Source organism: Rhineura floridana, chromosome 6 (assembly GCF_030035675.1).
Source record: "Rhineura floridana isolate rRhiFlo1 chromosome 6, rRhiFlo1.hap2, whole genome shotgun sequence".
Classification (NCBI taxonomy): Eukaryota; Metazoa; Chordata; class Lepidosauria; order Squamata; family Rhineuridae; genus Rhineura; species Rhineura floridana.
In genome coordinates, this window is record NC_084485.1 from 101065154 (window position 1) to 101085131 (window position 19978).

General features: G+C 40.9%; 1 protein-coding gene across 4 annotated transcripts in view; it reads left to right on the forward strand.

The window, feature by feature from the left end:
• Positions 1-19978, forward strand: part of EFCAB7 (EF-hand calcium binding domain 7) — a 62121-nt gene that overhangs the window by 22285 nt on the left and 19858 nt on the right. For all 4 annotated transcript variants that reach the window (XM_061633294.1, XM_061633295.1, XM_061633297.1 and 1 more), the window contains exons 5-10: positions 73-268; positions 1586-1710; positions 8689-8830; positions 9164-9273; positions 15513-15667; positions 15846-15979. In XM_061633294.1, the coding sequence (XP_061489278.1) occupies positions 73-268; positions 1586-1710; positions 8689-8830; positions 9164-9273; positions 15513-15667; positions 15846-15979 (862 nt within the window). The remainder of the gene's footprint in view (positions 1-72; positions 269-1585; positions 1711-8688; positions 8831-9163; positions 9274-15512; positions 15668-15845; positions 15980-19978) is intronic.

Here is a 19978-nt window from a genome sequence, read left to right on the forward strand (position 1 = left end):
ATAATGCTTCTGTTTATTTTTCTTTTAAAACACTTAAGAGACTCCGGGGTGTGTTATGTATTTTGTTTACAGTTTTGCAAATTGTATATGACAACCAATGAGCAGTGTCTGAAGAATGCACTGGAGAAACTGGAGTTGGACAGTAAACTGAAGTGTCAGCATTTTGGAAGTCAACTTGAGACTTCATCAGAAACAGCTACATCATCAGCATCAAAAACATTATCAAAAACTGCAAGGAAAACAGAATCCAAATCAATACTAAAAAAAGGTAATCATTTTTCAAACAGGAAACCTTCATTTTATGGGGTGTCTGGATTTTTTTCCCCATGGCACCTTGGATAGAGTACATTTTTCATTTTTTTAAAAAAAGTGCTCATTTAGTTCATTAATAATATTTGCTTCATCAGCTTGTTTTAATCTTTAAATGCCGTTCTATTCCACGAGGCTCATGCAGGCAGTTAAGAATATGTCTCTTTGTAGTAGTTGACCTTGTTTTTACTCTATTTTTAATGGTTTTTATTATATTTCTTTTTTATTTGTTGTAAACTGTTTTGATGTTTTTTGAAATGAAATAGTGGTATACAAATATGTTTATAAATAAATAAACTGTCTTGCCATTATTTCCAAAGCCCTAGGCTCAAGGAAGTTTGGCTGCATCTCTCATCTCAGCATTTTTCTTTAATGTTAACTGATTAATGTGTAAGTGGCCCAGTTCAAACATCACATTAAACCAACAAACAAGCCCCAGTGGCACTCCTTCTCAACTGTTGCTGCACCATGGATGAAACAAGCTAGAGTTACTTTCATGTCATTTGAATCCTAGCTCATAGTTTGTTTCCTTCAAATAAACCGTGAGTGATATGCTAAGAACCAACCTTAGATTAGAAATCTCCTTCCCTAGGTTGTGTTTTGGCAAATGAACTTTGTCTTGGATTATGAGTGCCTGAAAGCAGGCAGAATGACCATTGGATTGTCATGGAGAAATTACTAGTAGATGCTCTTTTTGCTTCTTTTCACTCTAGTTAAAAATATTTTGGCAGTATTTGTGCAGTTGTTCTGCCTTTCTGTAGTCTTTGTAAACAGTCATATAATTTAGAAATGAAGGTGATATTCTAAATAAATAAAGAGACTGTATATTTGTATATTTACACAATTGCACAAATATAAATGAAGCCATAAATGTGCTTCCTGTGAAATTTTGGCCAGAATCTGGTTTGTGGTGGGAAACCTTCAGCACAGCATTATATGACACCAGCTTTGTGATATGGATATTTAAGGTTTGAATGAATAGCTTTGATAGGTTTTCTAATATTTTGGGTGCAAAAGTCACTTGACAGATGCAGGGTTGGGGGTTTATTATTAATAGACTTCAGTAGGTTCAATGCAAATCAGAGCAGATGCCAACCTGTTCTAGTGCATATACTGTCCCAACACAACACAAATCATTTTACCAAGCCTGATTGATTAATTAAGAGTTGTAGCTCATTTTGGTGTATTTACCATTCCCTATCTATTTTCTCACTTTATGAATGTAAATATTCATAAAAGAATACCAGGTGATATAAATAAAACTCTGTGTTTACAGGTCAATGTAAGACTTCTTCACAATGTTCCTCGGCTCCAAGTAGCAAAGCATGTGTTTCTTCCACTATCAGTATGGGTGCCAGCAGCAACAAAAATTCAAAGTTCATTGAGGCAAATGCAGCAAAGGTAGACTTCATTAATTTAGTTTGACTTTTGTTCCCCCTCACCAGATATAGACATTGCATTTTAAATAGAAAACAATTTTTCTCTGTTATAGGTTATGTTTTATTAACTGCTTGTCAAGGGCAGCAATACAGCACAGAGATTTCTGGTTGCAAAACACTATAAACATTTTTATATAATGTTAGTTTTGCTGACATCCTGTTATTTAGGATCATTTTTCAGGTATGAAGGTTTGCTAGAACAAAGCATGTTTTTCTATAAAGGAAAGCACTCTTGGATAAAATTGTTAATGACTGTTTGAGAAATGCAAAATTGAATAATTTATTAGTACTTTAAATGCTTAAGTAGCCTGAAAGATTATGTATCACAACCCTCTATAGGCAAGGTAATTGGAAATAAATATCTTCAAACATACCCAAATCAGAAGACATTAATTGGTTACTATAAACTGTAGCCTGAAAATATTGACTGTTATTTAGACTAATAAGTTTTGCAAGTAATTTCTTTTAAATAAGTCATTCATTCAATAACCATTCCTGTGGGGAAAAGACAACAAAGTCACTTTGCTAAGTCAATATTTGTAGAGTGTTAATATTGATCTTTTTTCCTTTGTTTTCCCTTTCCTGATTCAACCTTTACTAGTTTTCTTTCAACAGAAAATAATAGCTAGAGAAATATAAAACATTAACTGGAAACTGCTAAGATACATTAAAAATGTGCACCTTGAGACCTCTGTGTAAGGGAGAATGAATGGTTATGACCACATAATATAACTGCAGCTAGAAGACTGAACTGATTGTTCTCTTGAGTTACATTTTTGTTTCAAGTAACAACTCTGTATTTGTTATTGAACTCTGAAGTCCTTTATATCTTTAACATTGCTAGACAGTGACATTTGTTCTATATTAAAATTTAAAAAACATCCTCTCCAAGGATTTTTTTTCTGTGTGTTTAGGTATCCAAACCCCTATGCAATTAGTCTGTAATTCCAGTATGCTCAAAGATGATGTGTATAAAACCATGCAGTTCTCTGCTGGTAGTAACTGGTTCTATTTCAACAACTTACTAGATAATAATAAAAACTAGTTTTCTAAGCGTTTGTTAGTAAAGTATCATATTGGTAATCACAACAGAGATCCCTCCCCAATTAATTAGTGACATTCTCAGATTTGTTCTGTGTAGGTTTCCCTCAACTTTTTGCTAATAAACATGTGCATTTGTTTAGGACTTGCACACAGAAGCTGTGTATCTGTTTATAGTACTGTGTTGATATCTCTTTGTGCAAGAGGTGTTCTTGCAGGTGGAACAGGAATATTCGGAAATAAGGTTCTGTTTCCTAATAGGTGGGGACTTCCAAAAAGGACAGAATCAGTTGAGGTGTCTGAACATTTTTCATTATTTTTCTGAGCACTGCAATTAGCTCAAGAAGCCATAGAGTATCAACAACTATTCTTCCACTGCTTGTAACATACAAAGAAGGAAAACAGGCTTTTATCCCGCTTGAGGAACTGTGTGATCTCCAGCTTCATATGGGAAATATATGTAAGTTTCCTTTCCCATCACTACTTGCAGCAGAAAGTGGAAGCCCAAATACCGTCACATCTACTTTACACTTGTTCTTGCAGTAGGGTTACCATCATTTTGTCATTTCAAAAAGAGTACATTTGGCTTCGGTAAGTGAAAAGTAAGAGTATGCTGTTGCACCATCTCAAAAAGAGTACATGTACTCTTAAAAGAGTGCGGTTGGTAACCCTATCTTGCAACGTGCAAAGCTATGTGACAAATCCACAGTCAGGAATGCATGATAAAAATCGGAGATGTTGCAATTTCAAATTGGAGACGTCCCTGACAATACGAAATGCTTGATAGATATGAAGAATATTAATCTCTAAGCTTATCATCCCACCCTTCTCCAGTCCACCACATAAGAATAACTGCAAAGCACCTCCCAGTTATTATGTTATATAAAGTTGAGCAGTGTGTGATAAATTATAAAAATATGCATCTTAAAGCTGACTGAAGTTCTCTTGTCAAGTGTCACGTACAGAAGATTAAGAACTCCACAGTTATATGATATAAAAGAGCAATAGAACCCATAATCCCCTCATATTGTAGCTTACTGAAAATAGATCCTAAATGAGAGTATGCTCAAGTGAATATAGGAATAGGTTGTTATAAAATAAATGTAGAGAAATATACAAGAAAGAAAAAAATATCTAAAATATTGTAAACCTGAGAACTAATTCAGTGAATTCCATGCAGTTGTACTCAGACAAACAGTAGTAGATGCCAAAATTTATGATTTGTTACTTGGGTTAATTTTCTCCTGGATTTAGGCATAAACAGGTGTTCCTTTTCCAATACAGCCATTCCCATAATTGAGACTTGTCAGTTAGCAAGACATACAGTAAAAGGCATACTATGGTTAATGCTGCTTAACAATATATCAGGCAGTATAAGCCTTACTCCGAAGGGTTAGGATTGCAGCCACAATCTCTCCCTTATTTCATTAGAGCAGCCTTTCCCAACCAGTGTGCCTCCAGATGTTGTTGGACCACAATTCCCATCTTTCCTGACAATTGGCAATGCTGGCTGAGGCTGATGGGAGTTGTGGTCCAACAACATCTGGAGGCACACTGGCTGGGAAAGGCTGCATTAGAGTATGCGTGGGGAATCACAGGCAAAATGAATGTGATGATTCATTTGTACTCAAAACTGAAAGCGATAAATATATTTTCACTGTTTAATCTTACAGTTTTGGTGACTGTGTCTTTCCCTTATTATTTCAAAATGTTGTACTTCCCCATGTCACACACCGTACTACAAACTGAAATACGCTGTACAATGTGCAAATGTCAATTTGAAAAGCACCAGATTTTCCTGGTTTACAAGTAGATATAGGGATTACAGCACCACCTTATGTTCTCTGGAAGCATAACAGGCCAGGCTTTGGGTTTTGTTTAGTTCAGTTTCCAGAAAGCCTTTCCACAACATGGCCAATGTTTTTTATAGAATTACTGCAACTGAATTTTCCTGTGTGAAACATAAAATCATGAGGGCATTTATAGGAATTGCTTCTATTGCAGTGTTAATTGTATATTTAAATACTAAGAGCTGATATAGTGTAGTCTCGAAGATAATGAATTGTGAGATGGAAAGTCCCAGGTTGAAATATTGTCCTAGTTAAAATGTTACAAGGTTGTCTTAGCAAGCTACTGTTTTCTCAGCCTCTGTTCCCCATCTATAATGTGAGATAGCACCAGGAAGAGTGCTATTGCACTCAGATCTTGATTGCAGGCTTTCTCAGGAATCTGGTTGGCTACTGTGAGAACAGGATGCTAGACTAGATGGGCCATTGGCCTGATCTAGCAGGGCTGTTCTTGTGTCCTTATGGAAACCGTGTTCTTATGGTAATGTTTGGGATTCCTGAGATAAAATACATGGAGTACTCTCAACACTTAAACAGCTGTATAAATACTACATGTTTATTTATTTATTTGATTTATATCCCACCCTTTTTCCAGCAGGAGCCCAGGGCAGCAAACAAAAGCAGTAAAAACACTTTAAAACATCATAAAAACAGGCAAATGCATTAAAACAAAACATCTTTAAAAACATTTTTTTTAAAAAAAAGCTTTCAAGATACCTTTTAAAAAAAGGTTAAAAACATTGTTTTTTTTAAAAAGGTTTAAAAACATATTAAAAGCAATTCCAACACAAACACAGACTGGGATACGGTCTCGACTTAAAAGGCTTGTTGAAAGAGGAAGATCTTCAATAGGCGCCAAAAAGATAACAGAGAGGGCGCCTGTCTAATATTTAAGGGTAGGGAATTCCACAGGGTAGGTGCCGCCACACTAAAGGTCTTTTTCCTATATTGTACAGAACGGACCTCCTGATCAGATGGTATCTGCAGGAGGCCCTCACCTGCAGAGCGCAGTGATCAACTGGGTATATAAGGGATAAGATGGTCTTTCAGGTATCCTGGTCCTGAGCTGTATAGGGCTTTGTACACCAAAACTAGAACCTTGAACTTGGCCCGGTAGCAAATGGGCAGCCAGTGCAATTCCATCAGCAGTGGGGTGACATGTTGGCGATACCCTGCCCCAGTGAGCAGTCTTGCCGCCGCATTTTACACCAGCTGCAGCTTCTGGACCAACCTCAAGGGCAGCCCCACATAGAGTGCATTACAGTAATCCAGCCTGGAGGTTACCAGTGCGTGGACAACAGTGGTCAGACTATCCCGGTCCAGAAACGGCCGCAGCAGTCTCACCAGCTGAAGCTGGTAAAAGGCACTCCTAGCCACTGAGGTCACTGGGCCTCTAGCGACAAAGATGGATCCAGGAGCACTCCCAGACTATGGACCTGCTCTTTCAGAGGGAGTACGACCCCATCCAAAGCAGGCAACTGACCAATTATCCGAACTCAGGAATCACCAACCCACAGCACCTCTGTCTTGCTAGGATTCAGACTCAGTTGACCGGCCCTCATCCAGCCCACCACCAAGTCCAGGCACCAGTCCAGGGCTTGCATGGCCTCTCCCAATTCAGATGTTACAGAGAAACAGATCTGGGTATTATCCGCATACTACTGACACTTTGCCCCAAATCTCCTGATGACCGCTCCCAAGGGCTTCATATAGATGTTAAACAGCATGGGGGACAAGATGGTATCCTGTGGCACCCCACAGCACAACTGCCAGGGGGCCAAAAGATAATCACCCAATGCTGTTCTCTGAAAACAACCTTGGAGATAGGATTGGAACCACTGTAAAACAGTGCCTCCAATTCCCATTTCACCACATCGGCCCAGAAGGATATCATTGTTAATGGTATCAACAGCTGCTGAAAGATCAAAAGAGTAACAGGGTTGCACTCCCCATCCTTCTCCCGATAAAGGTTATCCATCAGGGCAACCAAGGCCGATTCAGTCCCATAACCAGGCCAGAACCCAGACTGGGATGGGTCAAGATAATTTGTTTCATCCAAGAGTACTTGCAATTGCTGCACCACAACCCTCTCAATCACCTTCCCTAAGAAGGGGGTATTTGCAACCAGTTGGTAATTGTCACAGACCAATGGGTCCAGGAGCAGTTGAATCATCACCTCTTTCAGGGTGGCTGGAACCACTCCCTCCCACAACGATGTGTTGACCACACCCTGGATCCACTTGGTCAAACCACCTCAGCAAGCTTTAATAAGCCAAGAAGGGCAAGTGTTGAGAGGACACGTTGCTGGCTGCATCATCACAAGCATCTTGTCTACGTCATCATGCCGCATCAACTGAAACCATTCCCAAGAAGTTGTAGCAGACGTTACACTGGACACCTCATTGGGGACTACAGTATATGTGGATGGGGCATCAAGACTGCTACGGAGGTGAGCAACTTTACCCTCAAAGTGCCTTGCAAACAATTCACAGTGGGCCTCCGAAGGGTCTAAAACTCTATTTCCTGGAGTTGATGTCAACAGACCCCTGATGATACAGAAAAGCTCCACTGGATGGCTACTTGAGGATGCGATGGTGGCAGAGGAGTGGGCCTTCTTCCCCACCCTCACCGCCACACAGTAGACACGATTATGATGTTTTACTCATGCCCGATCAGCCTCACAGCATGTCTTTTGCCACTTGCATTCTAGTAGTCATCTAGCCTGTTTCATTGCCCTTAGCTGTGTACCAAGGTGCAGACCAAGCTCTACAATGCCGGAGAGAGTGCTCGGGGCAACCGTGTCAAGAGCCCGATGCACCTCGCTGTTCCACAGCGTGACAAGGGCTCCAACAGGGTCACCTGCTCTATCTACTGGGAACTCCCCCAGGGCATTCAAGAATCCTGTGGATTCCATTAGTCTCCGGAGCAGACCATCTTAATCTGTCCACCACCCCTGCAGAGAAGGATCAGAGCCATAAGTCTAAACTTCACTAGGAAGTGGTCTGACCATGACAATGGGGTGACATCCACCCCCCCATCTCCAGATCTCTCCTTCCTCCATCTGGAGCAAAATCCAAGTCAAGGGTGTACCCTGCCCTATGCGTCAGGCCGGTGACAACTTAAGACAGCCCCATGGTCATCATGGAGGCCATGAAGTCCTGAGCCGGAACACTAGAGGCAGCCTCAGCATGGACATTGAAATCACCCAGTACTGTCATTTTGGGCTCTTCCAATACCACAGCTGAGATGTGCCTTTGAGTAAAAAGAGGTACATAATCAATGGGGCCAACATCTAATTAAGAGCACATATTTTTTAGTTCTATATGTAAATTTAGGATTGTGCTAGACAGACTGAGAATAAACCCCTTTGACAAAAGGACTTACTTGTATAGCAATACATTGTCAGTTACACATAAAATCTATTCATAGGTTAGAGAGGCACTTAGCTTAGAGATCTTATTTAGGATTAAAGGAAAACTGTACTGAAAAAATATATTTTGAGAGGGTCTAGAAAATTAAACAAGCCTGGGCTCCTGCTGAGAGGAAGGGTGGGATATAAATCAAATAATAAATAAATAAAATAAATAAGCTATAAAAGTTTTGGGACTGATTTTAAAGAATTATGGACAGCCTTTGAGAAAAAAGAAAATTGACGGTGCCAGCACCAAATCTTCACATTTGTAGAGTACAATAAGCAGGAGACCTTGGTGTTTGTACAGCGGGAAAGTTTGTGAAAGTCTGGGAATTGCTTATAAGGAAAATGTAAGAGAGTTCCATAGGCTGAGGAAGATGATGATGAGACAGATATGCTCAAGATCTTTACAGTAGATGGCAAATGTTTACTTTCAGTTTCCAACTATCCAAAGGATTATAAAAGACTGTATGCAGTAAAAGCCGATTTAGAAAATAAACCTTCCAAATAGGATCAAACACTAACATTTTAAAACTTACAAAAGCACTTGCCCAACAGATAATAGGAGCGACTACCAAAGTCACTGCCACACAAGGATTAAAGTAGGTTCTTGTGTGCTGATTATTTGATTTGTCTCTAGGAATGGCAATGTGTGCCGGCCAAAGGATGCTTCTTCTTTCAGGACAATGGAGAGATAATTAGTCATAAATATAAGTTGCACTTGTCCCAGAGATCTACAGTATGTATTACCATTAATCCTGTCAACCTTCACCAAATGGAAGGTAGGAATACCTTTTTTTGTCCCCCAGGGATGGGAAACTGATAGATACCCCTGCAATAGAATTGCCCAAGGGATGAACAGAGAAGCCCAAGATAAAATGTAACTCTGGTAGCATTGAAAATTCTTAGTTCTAGGAGTCACATTTTTTTAAAAAAACAAACTCATAAATGTTACCATGTTTGCAGTACACAAAAACATACATGACAACTGTTTTCTTGGCATATTTCAGTGATAATTATTAAAAAAAGCAATGGATTGCTTTTGGCAACAAATTATTCAGCTGCATCACTCAGTAAAAGGCAGATCTTTGATTATTTTGCTTCTTTTTTTGTAGGAGAATGCTCTCTCTGGTTAGCAGTGGACCCTGCTTTGTGTATATTTGAAGAAAATGAAATTGAAGAAAACATTCAAGCTGTGAGCTTCACTGAGCTACGAAATAAAGAGGTCAGAGACATTTTAAATTTTTCTTTACTGACTTAAGAATATCTGCTTTTATATATATGGCAAAATAATAATGATGATACCAGACTGAAATATGGGACATAACTTATTTGACAAGTCTTTTTTTCCCTTTCTTTTGAGATGACTAAATCACCAGCAAAGTAGTCACGGTAATGTAATAATATACGTAACAATTAATTTTAATTCTATACTGTTCAGATTTCCCCCCAGTGAACAGAAGATTAAAGCGTTGTTGGCGTGTGCGTGTACAGATCATACAAGGATGGAATCCAAGAGTCGCATAGAACAGGAATAAGCCAGGCCAGGCAAGCTTCATGTAAGAGTCTTTACTAGGCAAAGACATTAGACACAGTTCTCTTCACAGACAGCTTTTCCCCCACACTGAGTTTTTCCAAGCATCCCACCTTATCAGGCTTCCCAGCCAGCTACTGACCTTGGCAAACCTGGCGCTCTGTTCTCACAGCTTAACCCTTCTGCTTCAGGTTTCACTCTCTTTGCAAAAAACCCTGTCTGTGAGTCTCACAGCCTGCTTCACTGACCAACAGCCCCCACCTGAGACTCACAGATTACAAAACTTCATTGTTCATTATTACATTTCTACAATATTAACTTTTCATTACAATACATATCAGTACATGGTTTGTTTTCTTACAGTTTCTATTTACATTTTTCAGTTCAGTTCTTGTTTCTTTATTTCTTTATTCACACAGGTTTTACAGAGTCATTTTTGTTCACTTTTATTTGATAATACATTTATATTTCATTCCTCAACACAAAACTTCCACATGAGATCCATTGTTTCTTTATCTATTGGTCCTTCTTTTTCCCATTCTACTGGATATTCATCTGTCTCATTATTCTGTTGTGTAACATTAAATGTGAATCTCTGAGGTGGTTGACCTTTCGTTTTTCTTTCTGATCTCCTAACATTATCTATTTCCATTTCTTCCTCACTCTCTATTTTACTTGGACCTGCACCTGTTCCTGCAATTGTACTTGGCACTTCTGTATCTTGCATTGCCATGTCTTCACCTCTCAGCCTTTTTACAGTACGTTTGCCACCGTGTATTAGATCAGTCAATGCAGTTCTTAATGGAATTTGCTGCCCAAAAGGAACATCTGCTGCTTCCTGCTTGCTTGCACTATCTAGGATCACTGTTTGACTGTCTCTCCAAGGTTTATCTATCACCTTTATGCTTCTGCTTAACACTACTTGTTGTTTCTCAGGCAACCAAACTCTATAATATGAATTCTGAAATCCCAAAATGCGTCCTGCCTGAGCTCTTGAGCCTAATTTACCATGCCTTTTCTGTTTTGCAACATGTTCTATGTGTTTCACCCTGGGCTTTCTTCCAGTCAGTTTCTCATAGGGAGACATGCCTATTGTTCTGTGCATGAGACAGTTCTGAATATAAACAGTGTACAGAATACATTCACCCCAGTAAGTGTTATTCATATCTGCATCTGCTAGCATGGCTCTCATTGAATCCTGCAGTGACCGGTTCCTCCTCTCTGCAGTTCCGTTGGAGGATGGGCTGAAGGGAGCAGTGAGACTCTGTATTATTCCCTTCTTTTCCAAATATGTTTTAAATGAATTACTGGTAAATTCCCCACCTTGATCTGATTTGATATTTTTGATAACAACCCCATATTGTGTCTCTGTCCTCTGTATAAATGCCTTCAATTTCTCTTCTGCTTCACTTTTCTTTTTCAATAAGAACACATGTGTAAATCTGGAGAAATCATCCACAATCACTAAATAAAACCTTGCTCCACCTTTTGAGCACTGGAAAGGTCCAGCCAAATCCACATGTATGAGCTGATAGGGTTCAGTGGTCGTGCTTTCACAGCTCTTATTTACCGGAGTCACAGTCATTTTTGTTTTATAGCATATCTCACACTCATCCACATGCTCACAATGTGTTAATTTCAAATCTTGACTATGCTTTGGGGTGTTTTGTACCTTTTCGAAATGTGCGTGTGCTAATTTTCTGTGCCATTCATGTAAACAATTATCATGTTTATCTTTATTAACTCTTATCCAAGCACACGTGGGTTTATCAAGATTGCACTCAACCATAAACATTTGGTTCTGTAATTTCCCTTGCATGCATATTTCACCATCCTTTCTCACAAAACATCTATCCCCTTCAAATGTAACTTTACAACCTATTTGAGCCAATTTTCTTACTGATAGAATGTTATATTTTAAACCAGAAACCAATAATACATCTGTTAATATAGTTCCCAAATTACTCAACCTGAGTGTGCCTTTTGCAATCGCGTCCTGAGTCGATCCGTCAGCCAGATAAATCTTCTCCTGCGCCGGCTTTGAAGTGTAAAATAAACTAGAGTCTGAGATTAGGCAATTAGACGCTCCGCTGTCGAGAAGCCACTTAGAGTTAATTAGTTTATTGTCCTCCTTGGTAACAAAGTTCACGCTTGTTCTCTGACTTCCAAAGTCCCTGTTATTTCTCTTCTTTAAACAATGTCTCTGTATATGTCCACGGGACCCACAAAAGTAACATATTTTATTCTCTTGCCTGCTTCTTTGATTTTGTTGTTGTTGTACAGTCACAGTCTCTTTTAACTCAGTTTTCTTATTTTCTTGTCTTCTATTCCACTCTTGTTGAAGTTTCTGTTCTACAAAGTCCAAATTCAGATGTCCGTCTGGTAAGCTTTCCAGGCTAGAGACCATGACGTCCCATTTTTGATCAAATGAAGATAACAGTATATAGACCATCTGAATGTCACTATGATGCACTCCTCTATCTTGCAGCTCAGCATTTAATCTACGGAATTCAGCCAGATGCTCTGTCATAGTCACTTCATCTGTAAAACGCATCTGATAAAGTTTCCGTGCTAAACACAGCCTGCTCCCAGCAGTTTGCTGCACATGAGCGGCTCTTAGCTTCTCCCACATCTGATTAGCTGTCGGCTCATTACTCACCAGCAACAGTTGAGAATCAGACAGCCCCAGAGTAATAAAAACCTTCGCTTTCTCGTCTTTCTTCAACCACGCTGCTGAAGGAGCTGCCGGAGGGGGGTTTTCTACAACATCATTCAAATCTTCTTTAATCAGAACTGCTCTCATTCTCCATTTCCAGCTGGAGTAGTTTACAGCATTCAGCCTCTCCATCGGCATCCCGGATAACAGGTTTACAGCCATGTTGTCCACTCTTACTTGCCTCTTTCTTGCACTTTGTTTCTCTCTGCACCAACGTCACGTCAACTGCTCTCAAACCCGCTACCTTGTATGATAAGCTGGGCCCATAACCCCTGTTGGCGTGTGCGTGTATAGATCATACAAAGATGGAATCCAAGAGTCGCATAGAACAGGAATAAGCCAGGCCAGGCAAGCTTCATGTAAGAGTCTTTACTAGGCAAAGACATTAGACACAGTTCTCTTCACAGACAGCTTTTCCCCCACACTGAGTTTTTCCAAGCATCCCACCTTATCAGGCTTCCCAGCCAGCTACTGACCTTGGCAAACCTGGCGCTCTGTTCTCACAGCTTAACCCTTCTGCTTCAGGTTTCACTCTCTTTGCAAAAAACCCTGTCTGTGAGTCTCACAGCCTGCTTCACTGACCAACAGATACCAGACTGAAATATGGGACATAACTTATTTGACAAGTCTTTTTTTTCCTTTCTTTTGAGATGACTAAATCACCAGCAAAGTAGTCACGGTAATGTAATAATATACGTAACAATTAATTTTAATTCTATACTGTTCAGATTTCCCCCCAGTGAACAGAAGATTAAAGCCAAAATCTGAAGAATCCCTTTTAAAAGTTACTTACGTGGGTTAGACCTGAGACGAGTATTGATTTCCTTCACAATACAAAAGTCTGGCTTTAATAAGCCTGGGGTTTTTTATTTTAATTTCGAAACTGTACTCAGGAGAGTGTAGTAGAAACACTGTAAGATAAATTGGAGTTTTTAATTACTTTTCTTTCGCCATATGCCAGAGAGTCCATCCAAAATAATACAAAATAATACATTGATTGTCTCCTATCATTAAAAAAGACCTTTTCTGTGCAATCCATTTGTCCTACAGTAAATTTACAATTTTTACTCATTTCTAGTGCATAGTCTTCCCTCAAGTTGGCATTTCTTTTGAAGGGCATTGGAATATTCCCCATATTTGGTGTACCTGAGATAATGCCGTTCTTCCGCTTCAGTCTACATAGCACATTTCTTTGCTATGTTGATTGCCATGTAGAATGGGGTTGTGTAAATATTCCTTTTTTTCAAGGTCAAACTAGATTTGACTTTAAGGACATGATTCAAAAACATATTTGGATTGGCCACCTTCCTTTGTAAAAACAAACAAACACAACTGCAGGAGTATAAGGACTGCTGGAGTATAGAGTGTTTAATCCCAAATCCACACATCATTTTCCCACTGAAAATTAGCTCTATTTGCCCCAATGTTTAAAAAATGTAAATTGGTGAGAAACTCCATAATCACACTTTTTTTGAAGTTGTATATTACCTTGTTATTATATAGGAAGAAATATATAAACTGTTATGCCATTATGATGTCACACAGTGTGACATTGGGGGATGCGGCAGTTAAGACAGCTTGCCTGGTGAGCTACGTGGTGGCCGCGGCTGCAGCCCGGACAAGAAAGGGAGAGGCTGGGCAGGTGAGGCTGGCAGTAGCTGCAGTCCAGGTGGAAGAGGCTGAGAGAGGTTAGTGGTGGCTGCAGCCTAGGCAAGTGAGGGCAGGAGAGACCAGGTGGGAGAGGCTGATGACGGCGGCTGCAACCCGGGCAAGAGGCCAGGCAGGAGAGGCTGGTGATGGTGGCAGAAGCAGCAGCTTGGCTGTGCCGGCTTACTAGGTAAGCAGGCAGCAGCTGCAGCTTGTGTATGAGGCCAGTGGTACCAGCAGCAGCTCAGTGGCTGAGTGGGAGGCCGGGTTGCAGATTAGGTGACCATGGGGGGAGCTCTGGCAACCCATGGAGGAGTGAGGAGGGGTCTTTGATGATGGTAGGCGGGTTGGTGAGTAAAGCGAGGAGATGGCACCCCTAGTTCAAAGGTATTGTTTTGGTGGTAGTATGCTCTTCTTCACTGGCTCCGTTTGCAAGTCACATTAAACCATAGTTTAAAACAAATGTTTAATGTGAATAAACACTGTGCTCGTGCACCTGCTCAAAGGTTCCCATAGCACTCCTCCCCCTCTCCTGCCGCGCTACAGACCAAACAAGCCAGAGACTAGTTTGTCATGTCATCCAAAGCTGGGTTCGTGGTTTGTTTCTTTCGAAACCAACCACAAGCGGTAAACCATGGTTATCGCTCATGGTTTGTTTGGAGAGAAGCAAACCATGAGCCTGAGCTCGGACAACACAACAAGCCAGATTCTGGCTTGTTTCATCCATGGCATGGCAGGAGTGGGAAAGAGTACCATGGGAGCTTTTGAGCAGCATATTATCAGCACTCTGCTTGTTCACATTATACCAAAGTTTGTTTTAAACTGTGGTTTAATTTCACATGTGAACTAGGCCACTGTGTACCCCGGAACTGAAATGATTACCTGCAATGGCCTATATTTTAGGACAACTTATTGAACAACTTATTTTTTCTGTCAGTTGTGCATTCCCTTGCTGCACAAACTCAGTGCTGAAGCATTCATCACCTTGATTTTATATTTTAAGTTGCATACTACAGCATGGCTGTATTTTCTGCAGAAAAGCTATCCATAGAACCATTATTAAGCAATGTTGTATCACACCAGTGGTACTGGATCATTGCTTGCTGGAATATCTTAAATATAAATTTGGTTTGGGCACATACTTGTTTTGATTATGAAATGCCTAAAATTCTGTGACTTTCAAGCCATGAGGAGATGGACTACGGAGAATAATTCAACAAGAATAGTAGGGATTCCAGTCCACTGTACTCTAGCGTATTTAGGAATGCACAACTCTCCTCCAAATTTTACACGTTTATTACAGCACATACTGGTGGACCCAGGCTGCCTCATAAAGGATGAATCAACTCAGTGTGAGGGTTTGAGCACTGGCTTCCCAATTCTCAGCCCAACACCCAGTTCATTGGCTCTTAGTTTATTACCTGTGGGAGTTTTTTACAATCTTTCTATCAAATGTGTGTGGAAAGTTTACGGTATCTGAACTCCTCAAATACTTGTGTGAATATAAATAATGATGGTGGTATCAGAAATCTAGGACATCCCACATCTATCTTTTTGTTTGTTGTAGACTTTTGGTTGGAGAGGGGAACTTGAAGCTGGTGCCTATTGGGTAATTCCTTTCACTACCAGCTGTAAATTCAGAAAAGCAAAAAAGCAAATTAGAGAAGCCAAACTTGTGCACAGAAATGGAGATGGAAACTTTGCAGTTACCAAGGAGTTGCGGTAAGACAGGCCAGATTTTATGAATGTTTAGATTCTTCATATTTTAACGAAAATATTATGTTGCTGAAAAAACTGTCTCCCCAAAAAAACAATCTTGTGAAGTGAACTGATGAATCCAAGGTATGAAATGGAGGAAGCAGGCAATCTGTTCAACTCCTGTATCTCTTCAACCTTTCAGAGCAGTCTTATCAGAAATATTTGAAATGATTGATTTGGATGGGAATGGCTTTCTCAGCCTGGAAGAATACAACTTCTTTGAAATGAGAACTAGTGGAGAAAAGTGTGATGAAGACGCTTGGGCCATATGCAAAGGTAACATTGAAATTATCTATATGCAAATTTAACCTCTCCATGTCCAAGTGCAGCCTCATTTATCTGAATGCCTTTGGGGAATATTAAAACATTATTCAGATAATCATATGATTAAATAGAAATGCTGATTACATAGATTCACACTTCATTAATATGCGGCTACATGGAAGGAAGAAAACACAAAATATACAATTTAAGTTTCAGTAAATTGTTAATGTAATTTGAGTGTGTTTATATGCAACATTATTTTTCTAATTAAATTATACCATACAGCTCAGGATCTTATGCTGTGTGTGACAGATAGTGCTTTGTCATCTTTTCTTCCCTATTGCTTTGTACTGTTACTACTTCTATTATTTATTTATTTTATTTATTTATTTAATTACATTTCTAGACCGCCCTATAGCAGAAAGCTCTCAGGGCGGTGTACAACAAATAAAATCACAATTAAAATATGAGCAAGTGTGGAAAAAATATATATATATAGTACAATTATAAAACATTAATAAAATTGCCATTGAGATCTAAATTAAGATCATATTAAGTTTAAAATGTTAAATTAAAATATTTAAAAATTTACAAAATTTAAAAAGCCTGGGCGAAAAGGTAAGTTTTTACCTGGCGCCGAAAAGATAACAGAGAAGGCGCCAGGCGTATCTCGTCTGGGAGGGCATTCCATAGTTCAGGGGCCACCACCGAGAAGGCCCTAGATCTAGTTGTTGATCTCCGGGCCTCTTTATGGGTTGGGACCCGGAGAAGGGCCTTCGACGTCGAGCGTAGTGAACGGTTAGGTACATAGCGAGAGAGGCGCTCCATCAGGTATTGCGGTCCGATGCCGTTTAGGGCTTTATAGGTAAGAACCAACACTTTGAATCTGGCCCGGAAACATATCGGTAGCCAGTGCAGCTGCGCCAGGACAGGTGTTATATGGTCAAATTTCTTTGTCCCAGTGAGAACTCTGGCCGCAGCATTTTGCACTAGCTGAAGTTTCCGAACCGTCTTCATAGGTAGCCCCACGTAGAGTGCATTACAGTAGTCCAATCTAGAGGTTACCATAGCATGGATAACTGAGGCAAGATGCTCCTTGCTCAAATAGGGTCGTAGTTGGGCTACCAGCCGGAGCTGGTAGAATGCATTCCGTGCCACCGAGGCTAAGTGACAGGAGCGGATCTAATAAGACCCCCAAACTACGTACCTGTTCCTTTAGGGGGAGTGTAACCCCATCTAGGACAGGTCGAACATCAACCATCTGGGCAGAGGGTCCTCCCACCAACAGCATCTCAGTCTTGTTAGGATTGAGTTTCAGTTTATTAGCTCTCATCCAGCCCATTATCGCGGCCAGGCAGCGGTCTAGTACATCAACAGCCTCACCTGAGGAAGATGAAAAGGAGTAGTAGAGCTGCGTATCATCAGCATATTGCTGGAAACGCACTCCAAAACTCCTGATGACCTCACCCAGCGGCTTCATATAGATATTAAAAAGCATGGGGGACAGAACTGAACCCTGCGGGACCCCATATTGGAGTACCCAGGGACTCGAGTAATGTTCCCCCAGCATCACCTTCTGGAGACGATTCCCGAGATAGGAGCAGAGCCACCGCCAAGCAGTGCCTCCCACTCCTAAATCTGTAAGTCGCTCCAGAAGGATACCATGGTCGATGGTATCAAACGCCGCTGAGAGATCAAGGAGAACCAACAGAGTTACACTCCCTCTGTCTTTCTCCCGACAGAGGTCATCATACAGGGCGACCAAGGCCGTTTCTGTACCAAACCCCGGCCGAAAGCCCGATTGAAATGGGTCTAGATAATCAGTTTCATCCAAGAGAGCCTGGAGTTGGCGAGCGACCACACGCTCTAGAACCTTGCCCAGGAATGGGACATTTGCTACTGGCCTATAGTTGTCCAAATTATCAGGGTCCAAGGAGGATTTTTTTAGGAGCGGTCTCACCACCGCCTGTTTCAGGCAGGGTGGGACCACTCCCTCTCGTAAAGAGGCATTAATCACCTCCTTGGCCCAGCCGGCTGTTCCATTCCTGCTAGCTTTTATTAGCCATGAGGGGCAAGGATCCAGAGCAGAAGTGGTCGCCCGCACCTGTCCAAGCACCTTGTCCACATCCTCGAGCTGTACCAACTGAAACTCATCCAATAAAACAGGACAAGACTGTGCTCTGGATACCTCATTAGGATCAACTGCTACAATAATGGAGTCAAGGTCCCGGCGGATGTTCATGATCTTATCACGAAAGTGTCGCGCAAACTCATTACAGCGGGCAATTGATGATGTTATTGCGTCCTGGGGACCAGAGTGTAAAAGTCCCCGGACAACTTTATAAAGTTCCGCTGGGCGGTTAAGGGATGACTGAATAGAGACAGCAAAGTATTGCTTCTTTGCTGCTCTCACTGCCTTCACATAGAGTTTGGTAGAGAGCTTCACAAGTGCATGATTACAGCCGTCGGGAGTTCGCCTCCATTTGCACTCAAGCCGTCTCCTTTCTTGCTTCATCACTCTTAGCTCCGGAGTAAACCAGGGAGCCAATTGAGCTCTGCAATGGAGAGGGCGCACCGGGGCGATCGTGTCAACTGCCCGGGCCATTTCCGTATTCCACAGCATGGCCAGGGTTTCGACAGGACCGTCAATTCTATCAGCCGGAAAATTCCCTAGAGCCATCAGAAAACCCTCAGGATTCATTAGTCTCCGGGGACGGACCATCTTAATTGGTCCTCCACCCTTGCAGAGGGGAGAAAACAGTGTAAGTCTAAACCTTAATAGGCGGTGATCTGACCATGACAAAGGAATAGATGAAAAATCCCTCACTCTCAGATCACCATCCCCTAATCCAGTGGCAAAAATCAAGTCCAGAGTGTGCCCCAACACATGCGTAGGGCCAGTAACAAATTAATTAATTAATAAATTCATTTGTTTTCCTTTCCTTTTTTTTTTTTAGCTTGCATCTCTATAATATCAAAGCTCCTTCAGTCCCTTGGCTGTCATTTTCAATCTCTCTTCTAGTTCCTCCATTTCCTTTTCCTTTATTTTGCTATTGCCTGAGGTCAGACTGTCAGGCGTCCCTAATAGGGGGTTATGTTGAAGAATAACAAAAAAAGGCAAACCCTGCACTGCTTTATCTCCTCATGGCTTCTACTCTTGCAGGTTCTATCATGCCAATTGTGTGTGGGGGGGGGGGCATTCCAGACGGTCCTTTTATTGCACAGTAAATGTACAGGTACAGTTGTTATTCATTTGTTGCAGGAGATCCAAACGTTTTTGCCCTAAGGTATTGTTTCCTTTTCCTTTTCTCAGCATTCAAGCAGCAATATTTTGTTAATGGGAACATGTGATATCTCCCCTCCCCCGGATGCACACACACACACACATTTTTTATGGTCTGGAATAGGGATAGGGAAGCTCAGGCGTCGCAGGCTTCTCTGTCTGGCTCTTGGGATTCTTCCCCAAGCCACACCCCCTGACTGGCATTGTTTTGCACCCCCTAAGCCCCAAGTGCTTTTACTTGGCTTGAACTGAGAAAATGCCTCTTGCTTATGTGGATGGTGTGTGTGTGTAAACCTCAGACTTTTGCATGGCTGGAATGTAGTTTACTGTACAAAGGTAAGAGCCACATCCGTTGCTCCACCAGGCTCTGTAGGAATATGGTTTTGTGTCGCAGGCACCAATTGGTTAATGTCTATTACTTCAGTAAAAGACTTTCCGTCCCTCTTCCTGCATTGTTTTGTATACTTGTGAAAAACTTATTTTATTTTATTTTTAATTACGTCTGGATTTATATACAGACAGAGTTTCCACGCTAAAATGAGAATTCATGTAACCTTTCAAAATGAAAAGGGGGGGGGGACGTTTCCAAACACTAGACATTCTCCTCCACAGAAATGTTTTACTGTTTAGATATATTTCATTGTAAATATTACTTCTGAAGATTCACATAACCACAGGTAAAACTGTATCTGCCCCAGTTCAGTATCTGTGCACAAAAGCATGCCATC